This window comes from Sphaerodactylus townsendi, linkage group LG01, assembly GCF_021028975.2.
Source record: "Sphaerodactylus townsendi isolate TG3544 linkage group LG01, MPM_Stown_v2.3, whole genome shotgun sequence".
NCBI lineage: Eukaryota > Metazoa > Chordata > Lepidosauria > Squamata > Sphaerodactylidae > Sphaerodactylus > Sphaerodactylus townsendi.
In genome coordinates, this window is record NC_059425.1 from 186,074,751 (window position 1) to 186,093,445 (window position 18,695).

General features: G+C 46.2%; 1 protein-coding gene across 1 annotated transcript in view; it reads left to right on the forward strand.

Annotated features, from left to right (window-relative positions):
- Positions 1 to 17,746, forward strand: part of ACTR2 (actin related protein 2) — a 42,678-nt gene extending 24,932 nt beyond the window's left edge. Inside the window, exons 5-9 of the mRNA XM_048501548.1 lie at positions 3,101 to 3,237; positions 6,441 to 6,590; positions 11,446 to 11,591; positions 13,546 to 13,678; positions 15,879 to 17,746. Coding sequence (XP_048357505.1) covers positions 3,101 to 3,237; positions 6,441 to 6,590; positions 11,446 to 11,591; positions 13,546 to 13,678; positions 15,879 to 16,049 — 737 coding nt within the window. The 3' untranslated portion in view covers positions 16,050 to 17,746. The remainder of the gene's footprint in view (positions 1 to 3,100; positions 3,238 to 6,440; positions 6,591 to 11,445; positions 11,592 to 13,545; positions 13,679 to 15,878) is intronic.
- The last annotated feature ends 949 nt before the right edge of the window (positions 17,747 to 18,695 follow it).

Here is an 18,695-nt window from a genome sequence, read left to right on the forward strand (position 1 = left end):
AAGTATGGTCAGTTCAGGTGCAGCGTTTGAGAAAATGGTATGCTTCCGCATTAGATTATATTCCCAAACAAATATGAGAATTATCATTCATTTTTACATGCTGCCTTTGCCAGAACCATTATATTGTGCATTATTGAACATGGTATTTTGATACAATCAAACTGAACCAAAACTTTTTTTTAACTTTCAAACTTTTCAATTTAATTTTATTACATTTATATTCTCCCCCACCCCCCGGCCAAAGTCGGGCTCAGGGCAACATACAAACATTTTTAAAACAGTTTTACAAATACATAAAATTCACTATGCCTGTCATTAAACTCACTAAAAGCACAAGATGGCAAACAAACGAATTTCAGTTTATTGTCAACGGCTTCCACGGCTGGACTCAACTGGTTGTTGTGGGCTTTCCGGGCTGTGTGGCTGTGGTGTGGTAGATCTTGTTCCTAACGTTTCGCCTGCATCTGTGGCTGGCATCTTCAGAGGTGTATCACAGAGAGAGGTGTGTTACACACAGTGTCAGTCAGAATATTTAGTGGGGTATATATTGTCCGTGTCCCGGGGTGGGGAACCAATCAGTAAGTGGGTGGAACTTACTATGCAAAGTTGTGGTTGACTGCATTGTATTGCAGGTGGGGTTTCATTTTCAGCCCATGAAAATCATCTGGCCCAGCTCAGGTACAAAGTCTCCTACAAGCTACCTGAGCATGGGCCGAATCAAGAAGGGGCTTTGCTGCGTTAACTGCACATTGATTATTGTAGGATTAGCCGGCTGGCTCTGGTCAAGGCCAATGGCACGTCCCTGGGGCCAGGGACTACCAGAAGGTTTTTATCTGAGGACTGGAGTGACCTCCACAGGCATAAAAACATAAGAACAAGCCAGCTGGATCAGACCAGAGTCCAACTAGTCCAGCTCTCTGCTACTCGCAGTGGCCCACCAGGTGCCATTGGGAGCTCACATGCAGGATGTGAAAGCAATGGCCTTCCATGGCTGTTTTTTTTTTTTCGCTCCCGAAAGCACCTGGTCTGTTAAGGCATCTGCAGTCCTCAGATCAAAAGAGAGGATCAAGATTGGCAGCCACAGGTCGCACTCTCTCCCCCATAAATCTTGTCCAAGCCCCTTTGGAAAGCTGCTATCCAGGTTAGGTGGCCATCACCACACTCTTCTGTGGTAGCATATGGTCCAACACCAATCACACGCTAAGTGCAAGAAGTGTTTCCTTTATTAGTCCCCTAATTCTCTTCCCCCAGACATTTCTAGCTTAAATGTACGCTTCTGGTTCTAGTAGTGCATTGTGGAGAAAGAGAGAAAAATGTCTCTCTGTCAACATTTTCTACCCCATGCATAATTTTGTAGACATCAATCATATCCCCCCTCAGCCGCCTCCTCTCCAAACTAAAGAGTCCCAAACGCTGCAGCCTCTCCTCATAAGGAAGGTGCTCCAGTCCCTCAACCATCCTCATTGCCCTTCTCTGCACTTTTTCTATCTCTTCGATATCCTTTTTGAGATGTGGCGACCAGAACTGAACATAGTACTCCAAGTGCGGTCGCACCACTTCTTTATATAAGGGCATGACAATCTTTGCAGTTTTATTCTCGATTCCTTTCCTAATGATCCCCAGCATAGAGTTTGCCTTTTTCACAGCTGCCATGCATTGAGTTGACATTCCCATGGAACTATCAACTAAGACGCCCAAATCCAATATGGGGTAACACGGTTGCACAGGTTTGATGGTCCCAGGCTGCTCAGGTTCCTTATTTTTTTTCTTTAGCTTTTTGAGACTCGGGCTGCTTTCTGTGATTTATAGCCCCATTCTCATTTGGGGGGATGATGTGGAGGTGGCCGTCCCTTGGACCTAATTCAGAATTCCACTGGCAACCAGTGCAGCTGCTGAAGCACAGGTGTTATATGCTCTCTCCCCAATGTACCGGTGAAGAGTCTTTCAAACGGAAGCAGGACCCAGACTGAACGTTCTACAACAAAGGAGGTCTGGCATGTTGAGTTCTGTGGCGGAGGAGCGTACAACCCTGCTAACATATTTTTCTGAGACAGACTATAGAACTGTGGTGGCGAACCTATGGCACTCCAGATGTTCATGAACTACAATTCCCATCCCAATTGGCCATGCTGGCAAGGGCTGATAGGAATTGTAGTCCATGAACATCTGGAGTTCCATAGGTTCGCCCCCACGGCGATCGAAGATCTGTGTATCAATTAGGTATCTTGACTTTTTTTTTTGGTATGGGGCCTGCGAACCTCCAGTGTGATAAAGTGGTTAGAGCAGAGATGTCCAACTCTGGTGCTTCAAGATGTTCATGGACTACAATTCCCATCAGCCCCTGCTGGCATCATGCTCTCATCATGCATGATGCCAGCAGGGGCTGATGGGAATTGTAGTCCATGAACATCTGAAGCACCAGAGTTGGACACCTCCGGGTTAGTGTGTCAGGCTGGGATCTGAGAGTCCCAGGTTTGAATTCCCATGGAAGCTTGCTGGGTGTCCTTGGGTCAGTCATAGCCTCTCAGCCTAATGTACCTCACAGGGTCGTTGTGAGAATAAAATGGAGGAGAGAAGAATGGGGGTCCCCATTGGGCGGAAAGGTGGAGTACCAATGAATTAAATAACAGGGAAGGAGGAAAACAGAGGAGAAGAGGAAATGTTTCTTACTCATGCTCCTCCCCCCATATCCTTCAGAAGTGCCCCCGCACAGGAGCATATTTTGTCTACTTCCTGTTCCTGTGGGTGCCTGCGTGCATAACTCCATTTCACTAAAAGGTGAAATGACTAACATTTTTAGAATAGTCACGGATAAATCATGAGGCTGAAGATAAACACAACGGATACAGAATACACGGAAGTCTAGGATCTGTTCCATATCGATCCTTCCTATAACGTCAAGGAAATGCGTGTGCCGGTTTATTTTAAAAACTGGTTCCTCTTGCTGAAACACAGTCAACTCATACCAGCGAGGAAAGTCAAACCAGGTGAAGTTTTAAAACCTCATCACCGCCTTCCAATATGATCTCAAGTTATTCCAGTTATGCCACTTCCGTTCTCATTAAGTGATTCCCCCCCCCCTTTTGCTCTTCCTGTCTAGGGTTACTGACAGGTGTTGTTGTGGATTCTGGAGACGGAGTGACCCATATCTGTCCAGTTTATGAAGGTTTCTCCCTTCCTCATCTCACCAGAAGGCTAGACATCGCCGGCAGAGACATCACCAGATACCTAATCAAGGTAATTAAATCCACGTTGAAGTCCACGTCATCCAAATACAGCTTTGTGCTTTTGTTTGCTCAAAAGACTGTTTAAGAACAAAACAGAAACCATGCCAAGGAAGTCGTTATTCTACAGAAGATTAAAATCTGTCAGGGAAGAAAGAGGGATTCCAAGATACCCAGAGGCTGGGACTGAACTTAGTTTCTTCTGGAACTTCTTGAGTTCCAAGCTGTCTCTATATATCTTTTTTTTTTACCCTTGACCCTTCAGTTTGCATGGGCCACCAATATGCGATTAGAGCAGAGGTCTGCAACCTGCGGCTCTCCAGATGTTCATGGACTACAAATCCCATCAGCCCCTGCCAGCATGGCCAATTGGTCTGATGGGAATTGTAGTCCATAAACATCTGGAGAGCCGCAGGTTGCAGTCCCCTGGATTAGAGCCAGTGTTTCTATAGAAATTCACTGGCCTCCTCTGCATCAGGTGTCAAATACTCACCTTCCACGAGAGGAACTATCCTTTTTTGTGTGACTTTCTTCCAGAAATGCCTATAACATTCTTTTAAATAGTTGGCCAAAGCTTTGAACACAGCAGCATAGCTCCTCAAAGCCGCATTGCACCTGCGGCTTAAAGTAAAGCTATAGGTCCGCACAAAGTTCGAAACATCAGTGGGGAAGGGGGCATTACAGCAAGATGCTACAGAGAACCAAGTGAGTCGCTAATCGTGGCTTACAGTTCAGAAGATGTTTGGTGCTAGTTATTGGGAGGGACGCTTGGTAAACCAAGGGCCACAACCAAGAAGGCCCTGACTACTTTAGACACCTGCCTGGCTTCGGAGGGTTGAGAATTAGGGGCTGCAAAGGAGACCCCCCCCCCTCAAAAAAAAAATTAGCAGGCAGTTGTAGAAGCGAGGAGACGTTACCTGCAACCAAACACCACACTTTCAAGCTGGGAAGGCGTTTCTAGTGCTAGTCAGCTGCCTTTTATCTCCGTTGAAGCTTCTGACTGGTTTCAAAGGCAGCTGTTTGCAGAGTGCCTCTTAGTCATTGTATCTGGAAGCGGTCAGAGCAGGGATAACCATGGCCAGACCTTGTAATCATTAAGAAAAGGTGCAGCCTTCGAGCTGGCAAAAGGTGTTACACAAGCAGAGGAAATCAGTGTTTTCATCTGTGGGCACAATTCTTCACAGCCCCTTCCTCTCAAAGCATTATTGGCACGAACTGGTCCTTGAAGGGCATATCTACGGGTTGGCATTTTGCATTAGTGTGAGTTCCTCCTTTTTTAAACTTTTTTTTAAAAAAGGAAACTTGCACCATCCTGCCGTACTCAGTACGCAGCTGATGTACATTTTGCGCTCAGATACTCCCGAGTACAAAATGAGATGTGAGGCTCAGCCTTTGCACAAATGTACATTGTAACTGACAATGTATTGTCGAAGGCTTTCACGGCCGGAATCACTGGGGTTAGGTACTTCGGTTGTATGGTTACAGAAATCTTCTAGCAGCATTCTTCTCTGCCGATTTTCAGGGAGCTGAGGCATCTTCAGGAGGATCTCGGATAGGATGCCAGCCACAGATCCTTCTGAAGATGCTTTTGCAGCCCCAGATGCAGGTATGTAAACGGCCAGGAGGAGAGAGTGCTGCTAAAACACAGCCATGAAGCCCGGAAACCACACAGCACCCCATTGTAACTGACAGCTAGTGCCATAACGAGAAACTACAGAACGTAAATATTCTGGTAACAAGGAGGCTGAATGAATTTGTGCGATATTTCTCCACAGCATCCTTGGTGCCCCAACTTCTGTTGTGTACTTCACCTCATGCGCTGAGCTGGGTCACCATGTAGTGGAGTCTAGAGCTTGGATAATGTCTGCCAAATTTTGGTTGTGCCTTTGTTTTTAATCCCAACCCCATAGTCTAATAGCTTGTTTGCTTGCTGATTCATATCACTCTAAATGGTCCCTCGCAGTTCAACATAACATTAACACCCTAGGCCAGTGATGGCGAACCTATGGCACGGGTGCCAGAGGTGGCACTTGGAGCCCTCTCTGTGGGCACGCACACACAGAGTTCATCAAGTGGGGGGCAGAAAATCACACACACCCCGCACACACACACATCTAGGCTGATCTGGGCCACTGAGCATGACGTGCGTGCACCGCGGTGAGCAGGGAGGACTTGGCTGGCGGGCCTGGTGCCTGTGCTCCGGGTGTCTGCTGCCTGAGGGGGGTGGGGGGGCACAGAGGAAGCAGAGATGCTAGAGAGGCACAGAGCGGTGCACGTGGGACTTGCTGGAGGCTAGGGCAGGCTGACCCCTTCTCGAGCGGGTGGGGTGGAGGAAGAGGGAGGCAACCTTTTTTTTCTAAACTAAAACCTCAGCATTCAGGTTAAATTGCTGGGTTGGCACTTTGCGACAAATAAGTGGGGTTTGGGTTGCAATTTGGGCACTCGGTCTCAAAAAGGTTCGCTATCACTGCCCTAGGCATTGACTTAGAAGTCCTTGTCAGCTATTTATTCCGGACGATGAAAAGAATCTGGGACGTTGAAAAACAATATTAGATGTTGGAACGAATAAGATTTGCTCCTCGTACGCTCATGGTCTGTCCTTCTCACAGAGGGCTATGGCCCAGTATTTCATGAATTTAATAATCCTCTCTTGGCATCAAGCCCTCATGCTGGCCAGATTGAATATTCTCTCCCAAATCTTGCAGTGGTTAAGTTATAGGCAGATATTTGGAATATTCCTCAACGGAGAAAAGAATTTGCATGTGGGACCCAACTTTAAAGAACCTTGAAATCCTATTGAAGCATATTGGTCCCTCTTGCATGCTGTCCGGGTTGCAAGTGACTCCGGGAACCTGTGTTCTCAACTGATTTATTCCTTCAAGTCTCAACGAGAGTGGATGACCGAAGTATTGAATTTCTTGTCACTGATAATGATCTTGAGGTTACTGCGAAAGTAGCGGAATTTTTAGCAATTATGTCTTCAAAAAGAGTTCCTCGGGACAAGTGTGATGTTAATTAACTCATTAATTTTACAGCGAAAACTTTTTAATATCCTTTTTTGAATGCCAGTAGAGCTTGTGTGTGAATACTCTGGTGTCTTTGCCACATAAATTGCTATTTAGATTCATTGACTTAGGGGGCCATTTTCCTTTGATTATATGTGAAAGTGCAGTGGTTTCCCGATCTATCACTAACGATCTGCCCCTTCAACCCCAGCTGCTGTTGCTCCGAGGTTATGCCTTCAACCATTCCGCTGATTTTGAGACAGTGCGTATGATTAAAGAAAAGCTCTGCTATGTGGGCTACAATATCGAACAGGAGCAGAAGCTGGCTTTGGAGACGACTGTGCTGGTGGAGTCCTACACTGTAAGTAGTGTCCCGGCTGCTGGCTATATCGCTGCCGCCTTATCGTCTCTAGGGCTAATTAGAACACTGCCCACAGAGATTTGAGCTTTCCGAGAAGGATTTGGTTGTATTGTCGAAGGCTTTCGTGGCTGGAATCAACTCGCTGTTATAGGTTTTCTGGGTGTGTGGCCATGGTCTGGTAGCTTTTACTCCGAACATTTTGCCTGTCTCTAGAGCTGGCATCTGCAGAGCGCGTCACGGGGTGAGATGTGTTTCTCTCCACAGTACATCTTACCATGACATGCCCCGAGGAGGCCAGCCATAGATGCAGGTAGAATGTTAGGAGCAAAAACTACCAGACTGTGGCCACGCATCCCAGAAACCCCACAACAGCCAAGGATGTGGCGCTTGTTATATTTCAAATTGGCTGTGTAGGAGTCGCCCTCTCTCAAATCACTTAGTAAACAAGACATATCCAGTCTCCAGCACAGAAATTTGGCTGGATATTGGAAAGCCTTCTTGAGTTGTACTTCAGGGTACTTTATCAAGCAGGAAGTTACCTATTCACAATTGTTTCCCAGTCCTTCCTTCAGCGTTCTGTGGGGAGGAATGCTGGCATTGCCTCAGTCCCATCGTTTGGGTTAGCCAGTTCATCCTTGTAATACTGTGACTAAACAAACCAGCCAGTTAGCTGCCCTAAACAGAATCAGCCTATTACCTTAAAAGGTAAAGTTTCCCTTTCAGACGTATCCGACCCTGGGGTACCACTGCGAGCAGTGATTTTATAGGCAAGCCGTTTTTGTGGGGTAGTTTGCCATTGCTTTCCCTGGCTATTCTTTACCCCCTAGCTGTATGCTAGGTACTCATTTACCGACCAAGGAATGGATGGACGGTTGGGTTGACCATGAACCAGCTGCCAGGATAACTGACCCACAGAGGGCTCGAACTCCTGACCATGTAAGTGGCAGCGCAAGCACTTAACCACTACGCCACGCGGCTCTTGCCTGTTACCTTACTTAGCTGGCAAACCCCAAAATGGATAAACTGGCCTGATAGGTTGTGAGAGCAGGAAAAGCCGAGGACACAAGAGCCAGCATTTCCAACAGTGCCGCCACCTTCCGAAAAGAAATGTGCCACTTGGAGTGAAACATGTTTTGCGGCTAGATTCTGGTGGGGACGTTACAAATTTTAATTGGGTCCAAAGCAGGGGTCTAAATCACTCTGAAGAACTAGAGTAGCGAGGAAAGTATCGGTTCTGAAGGAAGTTCAAGAGGCTGACATCTTTATGGGCAAAAGCGAAAGCATACATAGGCAAATCGACAGCAAGATCTTGCAGAACTTTTGCAGCAAATACACAAGGACTAATTATGCATACACTACTTACCACTACGGCTGTTTGCTTTGCAGTGGATTTTTCCCAGTTTTTGTTTGTTTGTTTGTTTATTATTTAGATTTGTAGACCGCCCCATCCCCAAGGGGCTCTGGGCGGTGCACAACAGTGTCAATATACATACAAGATATAACAAGGATCACAATAGTGACCACATTTAGGGGTTCTCCCCCTGCGAAGTGTCCCTAGTTGAGCCAATCCGCCATTTTGCCCATCCCCCACTTGCTCACTGTTTCTGTGCAACCACCATTAGGAGAAGTTGCCTTCCGCCTTTTCTTTCCCTGTCATCTTTGGTCTACTGCAGTGGTGGCGAACCTTTGGCACTCCAGATGTTATGGACTACAATTCCCATCAGCCCCTGCCAGCATGGCCAATTGGCCCTGCTGGCAGGGGCTGATGGGAATTGTAGTCCATAACATCTGGAGTGCCAAAGGTTCGCCACCATGGGTCTAGTGTTAGTTTGCTAGACCATGTCAATTTCACTGGGTGAAAATTTGTTCAAAACTGAAAATTTTGAAAAAAATTAAATTCAAAATTAAAAAATTAAATTCAAAAACTTTTAATCCTTTTGAAAAAGTGGCTGAAAGACAGGGAGGAACTTCTGCGGTGTGGTTGAGGAAAGGCAGGGCAGAGCGAGAAAACCCAAAGAATGCTAAGCGCATGCTGATCGCCTTCATTTTCCCTGTGAAGGGAGAGGAAAAGTTGCACTTTCAGAGTTTTCACACGCCTCAGGGATTCTCTGATCTGAGGGTGACTGCTGAAGAGGGAGAAACGTCTGTGTAATCGAGAATCAAACCTGAAAGGAATGTGTGCTCAATGCGAAGGAAACCGAGATCAAGACTTTGCTGTAAACTTCACTCCTTTACTGCCGTTTAATTTAGCTGCTGCCATATAACCATCTATGTTTCTCTAGACCAGTGGTTCTCAACCTTCCTAATGCTGCGACCCTTTAATACAGTTCCTCATGTTGTGGTGACCCCCAACCATAAAATTATTCGTGTCTCTGTTCCTAAGACCATCAGAAATATGTGTTTTCCGATGGTCTTAGGGCTACTCCTGTGTAGGGGCAAGGGTCGCTCGACTCCCCAAAGGGGTACAATACGCACTCCACAGGTTGAGAATCGCTGCGCTTTTAGACTAGTGGCAGTGGTGGAACCTTTGGCACTCCATGATGACTTAAGAGCATCAGCCAGCCCCGCGCAGCATGGCCAATTGGCCCTCGCTGGCAGGGGGGCTGGGCTGATGGGAATTGTAGTCTGGCATGAGCATCTGGAGTGCGCTAAAGGCTCCTCGCCACCACTGCCTCTAGGACAGTGCAAGCTATGACCCCATGGAATGATTGAGTAATATGATTTCGAGGGATTCGGATGACTTGTTCCAAGAGGTCATCTCCACTGTCTCTCTGCTCCGGAAGTGATTTGAGTTGGAACTTTGGAGAGCCAGGGGGAGTCCAGTCTAGTTACTGACCTCTGTGACTCCTTAGTCTTTGGGGAGAAAAAGTTCCTGAAACATTTCTCAGGATCATGTTTTCCATTAGTCACATTTTATGCAATCTCCCTGGTGGGAAGAAAGGGATCGAACCTCATCCGTTTCTCCACTTTGTTGGATTTGTGGATCTCAGTTTCATTACCAGGACTCGTCACGGTTCGTCTCCTGCTTCTGGTGGCGTTTTTGAGCCGTAAAGACTGAACCAGAAGAGGTAAGACCGGCCATAAATCAGGAACTTATTTCGGGAGCTGCTAGTCCGTGGCCATCTTGGTTCTCCTCTCCCATAAGCATATAAATGGCCGTGGACAACTCAATACTGCACCAAACTGTAACCAGTAGAAAAATGAATCTATACTTCTTAACATACTTTTAAGAACACTGCTACTTTAATTTACTTGCCTAAGAGGAATCACTGACTTTTAAGCAAACAGGATATGTGTTAAAGGTTAGTTTGTCCTGTGAGGCAAGAAAAGCCAATTTTTAGAGGTGCTTCCCCGAAAATACGACCTACTCAGAAAATGATTTTTCAGGATTTTTGGAGGAGGCTTAAAATATAAGCCCTACTCCAAAAATAAGCCCTACCGGTAGTTACATCTCAGGATGGTGTGATCCAGCAGGGCGCTCCCTGCCAATGAGGATGCAGCTTGCATCACACGTGACTGGGAAGCAGGGGCTGCTGAGAGCCCGCCTTAATGAATTGTGAAGGTACCGTATTTCCCCTAAAATAAACCCTATCCCGAAAATAAGCCCTAATTCATCTTTTGGTGATGCATTACCAAATGTCTTATTTTCGGGGAAGCACGATAGGTAATACCTTCCAATCTCATATTATCAAAAAACCATGCAGTTAGCTATTTGCCCGATACAAACAGGCTGGACTCAGCCAATCGGTGTGCTTTGTCCGCTGTTCAACACCCCCTCCCCCCCCCCCCCCCGTGGCCAGTAGCTTGCTAATAACATTGTTTAGTCTGTTGCACCGTAAGCATCATTAATTAGCAACAATAAATATATGCTTTCCACAGGCACAGATAATTAGTGGAGTCTTAAAACAGACTATCTTCCTCTTTTCAAACAACGCACGTGAACTTTGCCCTACCGACTCAATCTACACTTTATACAGAGTAGGGCAGTGGTGGCGAACCTTTGGCACTCCAGATGTTATGGACTACAATTCCCATCAGTCCCTGCCAGCACGGCCAATTTGCCATGATGGCAGGGGCTGATGGGAATTGTAGTCCATAACATCTGGAGTGCCAAAGGTTCGCCACCACGGGAGTAGGGGGTCCCCAACCTATTTGAGCGGGTGGACACAAAATGACTGCTGCAGGAGAAAGAGCCGGCCACAAAATGACTGTCAAAGCTTCCTTTTAGCCACATGGTGAAGAAGAAGAGTTTAGATTTATACCCCCCTTTTCTCTTCTCAGAGTGGCTTATAAACTCCTTTCCCTTCCTCTCCCCACAATAAACACCTTGTGATGTAGGTGGGGCTGAGAGAGTTCTGAGAGAACTGCGGCTAGCCCAAGGTTACCCAGAAGGCTTCCTGTGGTGGCAGGGGGAAACAAATCGAATTCACCAGATAAGATTCTGCCGCTCATGTAGAGGAGTGGGGAATCAAACCCGGTTCAGCACATTAGAGTCCACCTGCTCTTAACCACTACGCCATGCTGGCTCTCCTTTTGCAGCTGTGTCAGCTTCCAGAGCAATGTATTTTTTTAAAAAATACACACAGCCAATCAAAAGCCCACCCCTTCCTGAAAGCCCTTGCCAGGCACCAAGGGAAGTGTCGCCATGTTTGGCATCCGTACCATAGAGCAGGCCAAGCTAATGCATGACGTGACCCATTGGAGTATGTTTTGGAGATTCCCACTGAGAAGCTTGAACCAGCCTTGGGTTGCTGGGTAGGGGGCGGGGGGCGTGTCCAGTAGCAACCAGGTGCTTGCACGATGCAGCCTGCGTTTGGTAGATTTCATAATTTAGGGGGTGCCTTCTGTCGTTCAGCTCCCAGATGGCCGGATTATCAAAGTGGGCGGCGAACGGTTTGAGGCCCCGGAAGCCCTGTTCCAGCCTCACCTGATTAACGTGGAGGGGGTCGGCGTGGCCGAGCTGCTCTTCAACACCATCCAGGCTGCAGATATTGACACCAGGTAAGTGTCTGTCCCCTATCTGTGACAGGTGGGGTGGGCCAGGGGCACATCTGGAAATTGCAGCGAGGCTTTCGGGCGAGGGATGAAGCCAATGTCCAGGGGCACCATCATGACTTAACATTAACTTCGGTGTGAGATTTTGTGGGTCATAACCTGAGAGCTAGCAATGCAGTTGCACTAACTAAGCTAAGCATGTTATCGATGTTGTAGCTGGTTTCTCAGAGCCTGTGCAGAGTTCCTTGTGGTACCTTTATACATATGATTGTACTCCTGTCTATCATAGTAACACCATTACCAAATTTGCCGATGACACAACAGTGGTGGGGCTCATCTCTGGAGGGGATGAGTCTGCCTATCCGAGTGAGGTGGACCGATTGCTCTCATGGTGCAGGGAAAATAACCTGGTTCTTAATACTAACAAGACAAAGGAGCGTATAGTGGACTATAGAAGGAATAGCTCAGAAATTCAGCCCTTGACTATAAATGGAGATCAAGTAGAACGGGTGGCTAGTTTTAAATTTCTGGGCGTTATGATTAAAGAGGACTTGACCTAGGGCGTACAGTACAGGTGGTTAAGAAGGCCCAGCAAAGACTGTACTATCTGAGACTGTTAAGGAAACAACAACTGAATGGAAAACTCCTGGTGTCCTTTTACCGCTGTGCTATAGAGAGTGTCTTAACCTACTGCATCTGTGTATGGTTCTCCAGTTGCACAGTGGCAGATAGGAAGGCGCTCCAAAGGGTGATCACTACTGCACAGAGGATTATTGGCTGCCCTCTCCCCTCCTTGGAAGAACGCTATAATTCCCGAAGCCTAAAGAAAGCCCAAAATATTCTGAGAGACCTGTCTCATCCAGCACACTCTCTTTTTGAACTGTTACCATCTGGCAGACGATACAGGTCTATCAAAACTAGGACAAAGAGGCTTAGAGACAGCTTCTACTCTAGAGCTGTGGCTATGCTGAATTCCGTGGCTTCGTGTTGATGTGTTTGGGGCTGTGTAGTTTTGTGTAGTTAGCAAGTTTTAGAATTCGTCACAGTGAACCACAGCCCCTCTCAAAGGCCAAGTGCAAGCCCAACCATGAATCGACAGAATTAGGTGTTATCCCGGTTGGTGAGAGAGGTCAGAGGTTTAAACAGACATGGAAATATTTGGGTGCTGTGTGATTTCCGGGCTGTATGGCCGTGTTCTAGCAGCATTCTCTCCTAGCGTTTCGCCTGCATCTGTGGCTGGCATCTTCAGAGGATCTGAAGCTAAGAAATGCCAGGCACAGATGCAGGTGAAACGTCAGGAGAGAATGCTGCTAGAACACGGCCATACAGCCCGGAAACCACACAGCACCCCAGTGATTCCAGCCGTGAAAGCCTTCGACAATACATTAGACATGGAAATAGTTTACATGAAAAGCAACGGGCACAGGTTTGTCTGTTATTTACTGACAAACTGTTAAGAACAGCCAATTAAGAAGAAGAAGAAGAGTTTTGATTTATATCCCCCCTTTCTCTCCTGCAAGGAGATTCAAAGGTTCTTACAATCTCCTTTCCCTAAACACCCTGTGAGGTGAGTGGGGCTGAGAGAGCTCCGAAGAACTGTGTCGAGCCCAAGGTCACCCAGTTGGCATGTGTTGGAGTGCACAGGCTAATCTAGTTCACCAGATAAGCCTCTACAGTTCAAGTGGCAGAGCAGGGAATCAAACCTGGTTCTGCAGATTAGAGTGCACCTGCTCTTAACCACTACACCATGCTATCCAGCACATCGAATTGACATTCAGAATCTGATTTGAAAATGGCCTCAGAGAATATTGGAGGGGGGGGGGCTATAGCCAATTCAGCCTTCATTGAGGGGTTGCTTACTCAATGATGGCTTCGGTTGCTTTTTATGGAAGCAGAAACATCCTTGAGGATTCTGTGTTTGTATCATTTATGGTCTAAAAATGGCACGTCTGTATTTTAGGTCAGAGTTCTACAAGCACATCGTGTTGTCCGGAGGTTCCACAATGTACCCAGGGCTGCCTTCCCGACTGGAACGCGAGCTGAAACAGCTTTACTTGGAACGGGTCCTGAAAGGTGATGTGGAGAAACTCTCTGTAAGTAGTCCTTAAACTTACTGATCTTTTAACTTTTGGATATGCAGGACCGTCACTAGAGGGAGCACAGGGATTGGCGAGAGACTCAGGACAGTCTTCATTGAGTTTCTAGCTTACAAATGGCTAGCTTTGCATAGTTTAGTTATTTAGATGCACTCAGAATTGCGTTATGCTGCACATTGTCTTGGATTGAATTAGGATTTCAGGTAAATGTGTTTAGGGACGTGCAACTTCTGTGCTATTACTGACCTGATCTCATCAGACCTCAGAAATTAACCAGGGTCAGGCCCAGTTTGGACCTGGATGGGAGATCGTCAAGAAATACCACAGTTGTTATGCAGATGGCAATGACAAACTATCTCTGATAGTCTCTTACCTTGAGAACCTTACTGGGTTACCATACGTTGACTGTGAGTTTCTGGCTCCTTGCACACACAGCACACATACCAATTGCTCTATTATTCTCGTTTATTCTCTCCTCTCTTCCTTTTCTTGATGCAAATGAAAACCTATGTTCTTTTGGCTCCAAATCAGAATTCCGAACCGTGGTTAATCCTGGTTTGGGGAGCCAGAGAACGAACCATAATTTGTAATTTGAACATAACAAACCAAGGTTTGTGAAAGCAGAAAAATCTTAACTGCCCAGTCCCACACAAGAGAAGGGAAAGATCATGTGACGTGCAGGAATTGCCTTCTCGTAACTGTGGTTTTTCATTCCACATGGATCATGGGTGTTGGAGAACTTTCCTCATTTTGCCAACTGTTTATCTGTAATATTATAGCAAATTAAACAATTGAAGAAGATGGACTGCTTTTTGAAAAAAAACATTTTAAAAAACCCATATTAGAGAAGGACAGGAGCGAAAGGAGATTCTTATGGAATTGTTTTCAGCAAGAGACCTCCTGAATTTAATGGGATAACCTTCCAGAAGAAGTCAATAAATCAGTGCTATGTTTGTGCCAGCTAAGTTATTTAAGTAAATTTTTCTTAGATCAGAGTGGACAGTAGAAGGTTTTAGTTGAACTGACAGAGTATATATATACAACCCCAGAGAGTTTTATCGTTTGTTTAACACCTTCCCTTATATATTTCATTGAAGGTAAAGCCAGAAAAGTTATTTAGGTTCTAGGTTATGAATGCAGTTTAATATTTTGTGTCCAATATTTAACATTTGTGCAGATGGAAATGTTGGTATTGGTGATGGCAATGTATCCCTTGATTGGATTTTTGTTCGAAGTAGCCGTACCAACTCTCCCGGATTTTATATCAACCTCTGAATAAATATTTTTATCGTAAAACAAACAAACAAAAAAACCTGGCCCTAAGAGGGGAGTTAAACACAACAATATCTTCAAGTTACTGAAAAGAAGAAGAAGAAGAAGAGTTTGGATTTATATCCCCCCTTTCTCTCCTGCAGGAGACTCAAAGGGGCTTACAATCTCCTTGCCCTTCCCCCCTCACAACAAACACCCTGTGAGGTGGGTGGGGCTGAGAGAGCTCCGAGAAGCTGTGACTAGCCCAAGGTCACCCAGCTGGTGTGTGTGGGAGTGTACAGGCTAATCTGAATTCCCCAGATAAGCCTCCAGAACTCAAGCAGCAGAGCTGGGAATCAAACCCGGTTCCTCCAGATTAGATACACGAGCTCTTAACCTCCTACGCCACTGCTGCTCTTACAGAGATGTCATAGAATAGAATACAGGCGAGAGCAGGGGTCTGCAATCTGCGCTCTCCAGTTGGCCATGCTGGCAGGGGCTCTCCAATTGGCCACGTTGACAGGGGCTGATGGGAATTGTAGTCCATGAACATCTGGAGAGCCGCAGGTTGCAGACCCCTGGGCTAGAGATTTGCAGGAGGTGCCGTGGCTCAGTGGTAGAGCCTTTGCTTGGTGCATAGAAGGTCTCCAGTTAAAAAGATCAGTTCGTAGCTGATGTGAGACGCCTCTGCATGGAGAGCAGCTGCCAGTCTGAGTAGGCGGTTCTGACACTGGTGGACTAATGTTTCCGCAGAAGGCAACGTCAGACATTCCAAGTCCTGCAAGATAAAACTCCCTAACAAGATCATCCCCTCTGCCAGCTCTCTTAAATAGCGTTGCCAGTGCCTGCCCACCTCCCCGAAAGAGCAGTTTGAATTTCAGTCCTGCGACCCTAGTTTTGGGGGGCCTTCTTCCAGTAACACCGTTCTCCTTCTTGTCCCTGCAAGAAATTCAAAATCCGCATAGAAGACCCGCCCCGTCGGAAGCACATGGTGTTCCTGGGGGGCGCCGTGCTGGCAGACATCATGAAGGACAAAGACAACTTCTGGATGACCCGGCAGGAATACCAAGAGAAGGGCGTGCGTGTCCTGGAGAAGTTGGGTGTGACGGTTCGATAAATGCGGGCAGCATCCTCCCGGCTCAGATGTTCGCATTCCTTCTCCCGGCAGTCTTTGAGAACGCCTTTGGTTTTACACTAATGGGACAGGCCTGTGCCTCTTCGACCCGAAGGCCAGGTTTTGGGTTCTAGTACTTTCTTTTTTTTTGTCTGTTTTGGTATTGGATCACGTGGTTGTATTTTGATGACTTAATTGGACCACTTCTCTGCAAGTAAAGCCAGGGCGGGTGAAGCCTGGCTTTTCCGTCTGGTTGGTTTTTCCCTGTGGCAGCTGGGTTAATTACAGTAGACTTGTTTTCACAATATTATAGTGCCCCTCTTCAGCTTTTGTGTGTTTCTCATCGTGGGTGAGAATCCATTGAGCGGGAGAGAGGTTTTTTTTGTTTGCTGCTAGGTACCTGCCACCGTTTTAGCAGGACAGAATTTTTTACTTTGCTATCAGATAACCTGCCTTCATTTTTAGCAAGGGAGAATTTCTGCATTGCTAACGGGTACCTAACATCATTTGTTCACAGGAAAATGGTTCTACCTGCCGCTGTTTTTTAGCAGGACAGAATTTTTGCTTGGCTGCCAGGTAACCTGCCTTCATTTTTTACCAGGAGAGAATGTTTGCTTTGCTCTCAGATAACCTGCCATCATTTTATACTGTTCCATCGGGGTCGGGGAACGTTGGTGACTGTATCGTACCTTGCTTAGGGAGTGTGTAGGCAGGTGAAGCTTTCAGCCAATAGCCAATCTTTAATACTCTCCCAGAGTACTTTGGACACTGTGGACGTAAGGGATCAGATCCCGTGGATTGGTTCCACGTGTAGAGGAACTTTCCTTTGTCAGAAAGGGGGTTTCCTGAGCCTCTTGTGTCAGAACGTGGCTCCTTCCACCGGAGGAAAAGGCCTCCTCCAATAGAACAGATCTGCGGGAATGACCACAGAGCTTCTGAAATGAAGTAACACAGAAAACTGTTAGTGTCTAAAACTGGGCAGGAATGCAGAGGGGGAAACACAAACAGCCTTTTAAAGTTTCCTCAAAAGAGTTAGCAGTTCCAGTTACAAAACAACAGTAACAAACCAGAAACTCTCTTGTATTATTCTGTCAAATAAATTTCTAGTGGCTATGACTTGGCTCTAGATAGCTTTTCCCCCTATAGGATGTATACGGTTTATTTCCTTTACTGTTTTCTCCCCTCCTCTTGTTTTGGTACTACAGTATCTTTTTCATTACCAAAATGGGCTTAATGGTGTGTTTGCTTCTTCTTTTTTTAAAAAATGGGAAATGTTAATTATGTCATCTGGGACTGGATTCCCTGCATATAATCTATAGAAAGAGTAATATGTTCAGGAAAAGTCTGTGAATATTCTAATTTACTGGTACAATATTACAAAATACGAGAAGCAGAATTGTATTAAATTTCAGACGCAAACTCAGTGCCAAGAAATTGCTAATTGGTTTTTTTTTTAAAAAAAAAATAACTGTTAAATGTTATTTAAAATCACCCAGATATTTATATAAGAACCTGTCGGTAGGTTATGAACAATGACCTATATTTGTAGCAGTTAAAAAATAATAATCTTGGAATGCTGATCTTGTAGTAAGCAGGTAGATTCTGAACATTGACCAGTTCCGTTCTTGACTCGGGGAGGGAGGTGAAATAAAACGAGTATTTGCAATACTGTTTCATTAAAGACACACACGCTGTTGGAACCGATGTGTAGTGATCCTTGTCTTTCATAGTTGTACCCGCCGGACAATACTGCGGAGGAAAGAAGCCAATCTTTACTTGAACACACTTCCTGAATTCTCCCGTGTTCCTCCTTTGTCCATCCCTGTGTGCCAGGAGGAAGCAGCCAGCAGGGGGGAAACTGAGGCAGGAAGACCTCCTGTCAGAACAACTAGGAAGCACAGCACCCACAGCACGGTCACCCCAGGTGAATAAGACTGCTTGCAGAGGAAAAACTTACATTTGAAGTGACACTTATGGTTTCTCCCCACGTCTTCCTGGGTGTAAGCAACAAAAGAGCAACAGCCCTCATAGACCAGCCCAGGACCAAGACCAGCCCAATCTTGTCCAAGCTCAGAGGCTAAGCAGGGTCAGTACTTGGATGGAAGACCACCAAGGAAGGCTGAGGCTGCTGTGCAGAGAAAGGCAGTGGGAGATTTGAATGGGAAATCATCACGGAAGACTGGGGATGCTGTGCAGAGGAAGAACGTGAGAGCTTGGATGAGGGACCCACAAGGAAGACTGAGACTGCTATGCAGAGGGAGTTAATGGAAGACTAGGATGGGAGACTACCAAGGAAGGCTGGGGCTGGTATGCAGATGAAGGCAGTGGGAGACGACTAAGGAAGACAGGTTGCTATGCAGAGGAAGGCAATGAGAGACCATCAAGAATGAATGTAGAGGGAGGCAATAGGAGATTACCAAGAAAGATAGGTTGCTATGCAGATGAAGACAATGGGAGACCACCAAGAAAGACAGGTTGCTATGCAGAGGAAGGCAATGAGAGACCATCAAAAATGAATGTAGAGGGAGGCAATGGGAGATTACCAAGAAAGACAGGTTGCTATGCAGAGGAAGACAATGGGAGACCGCCAAGGAAGACAAGTTGCTATGCAGAGGAAGGCAATGAGAGACCATCAAGAATGAATGTAGA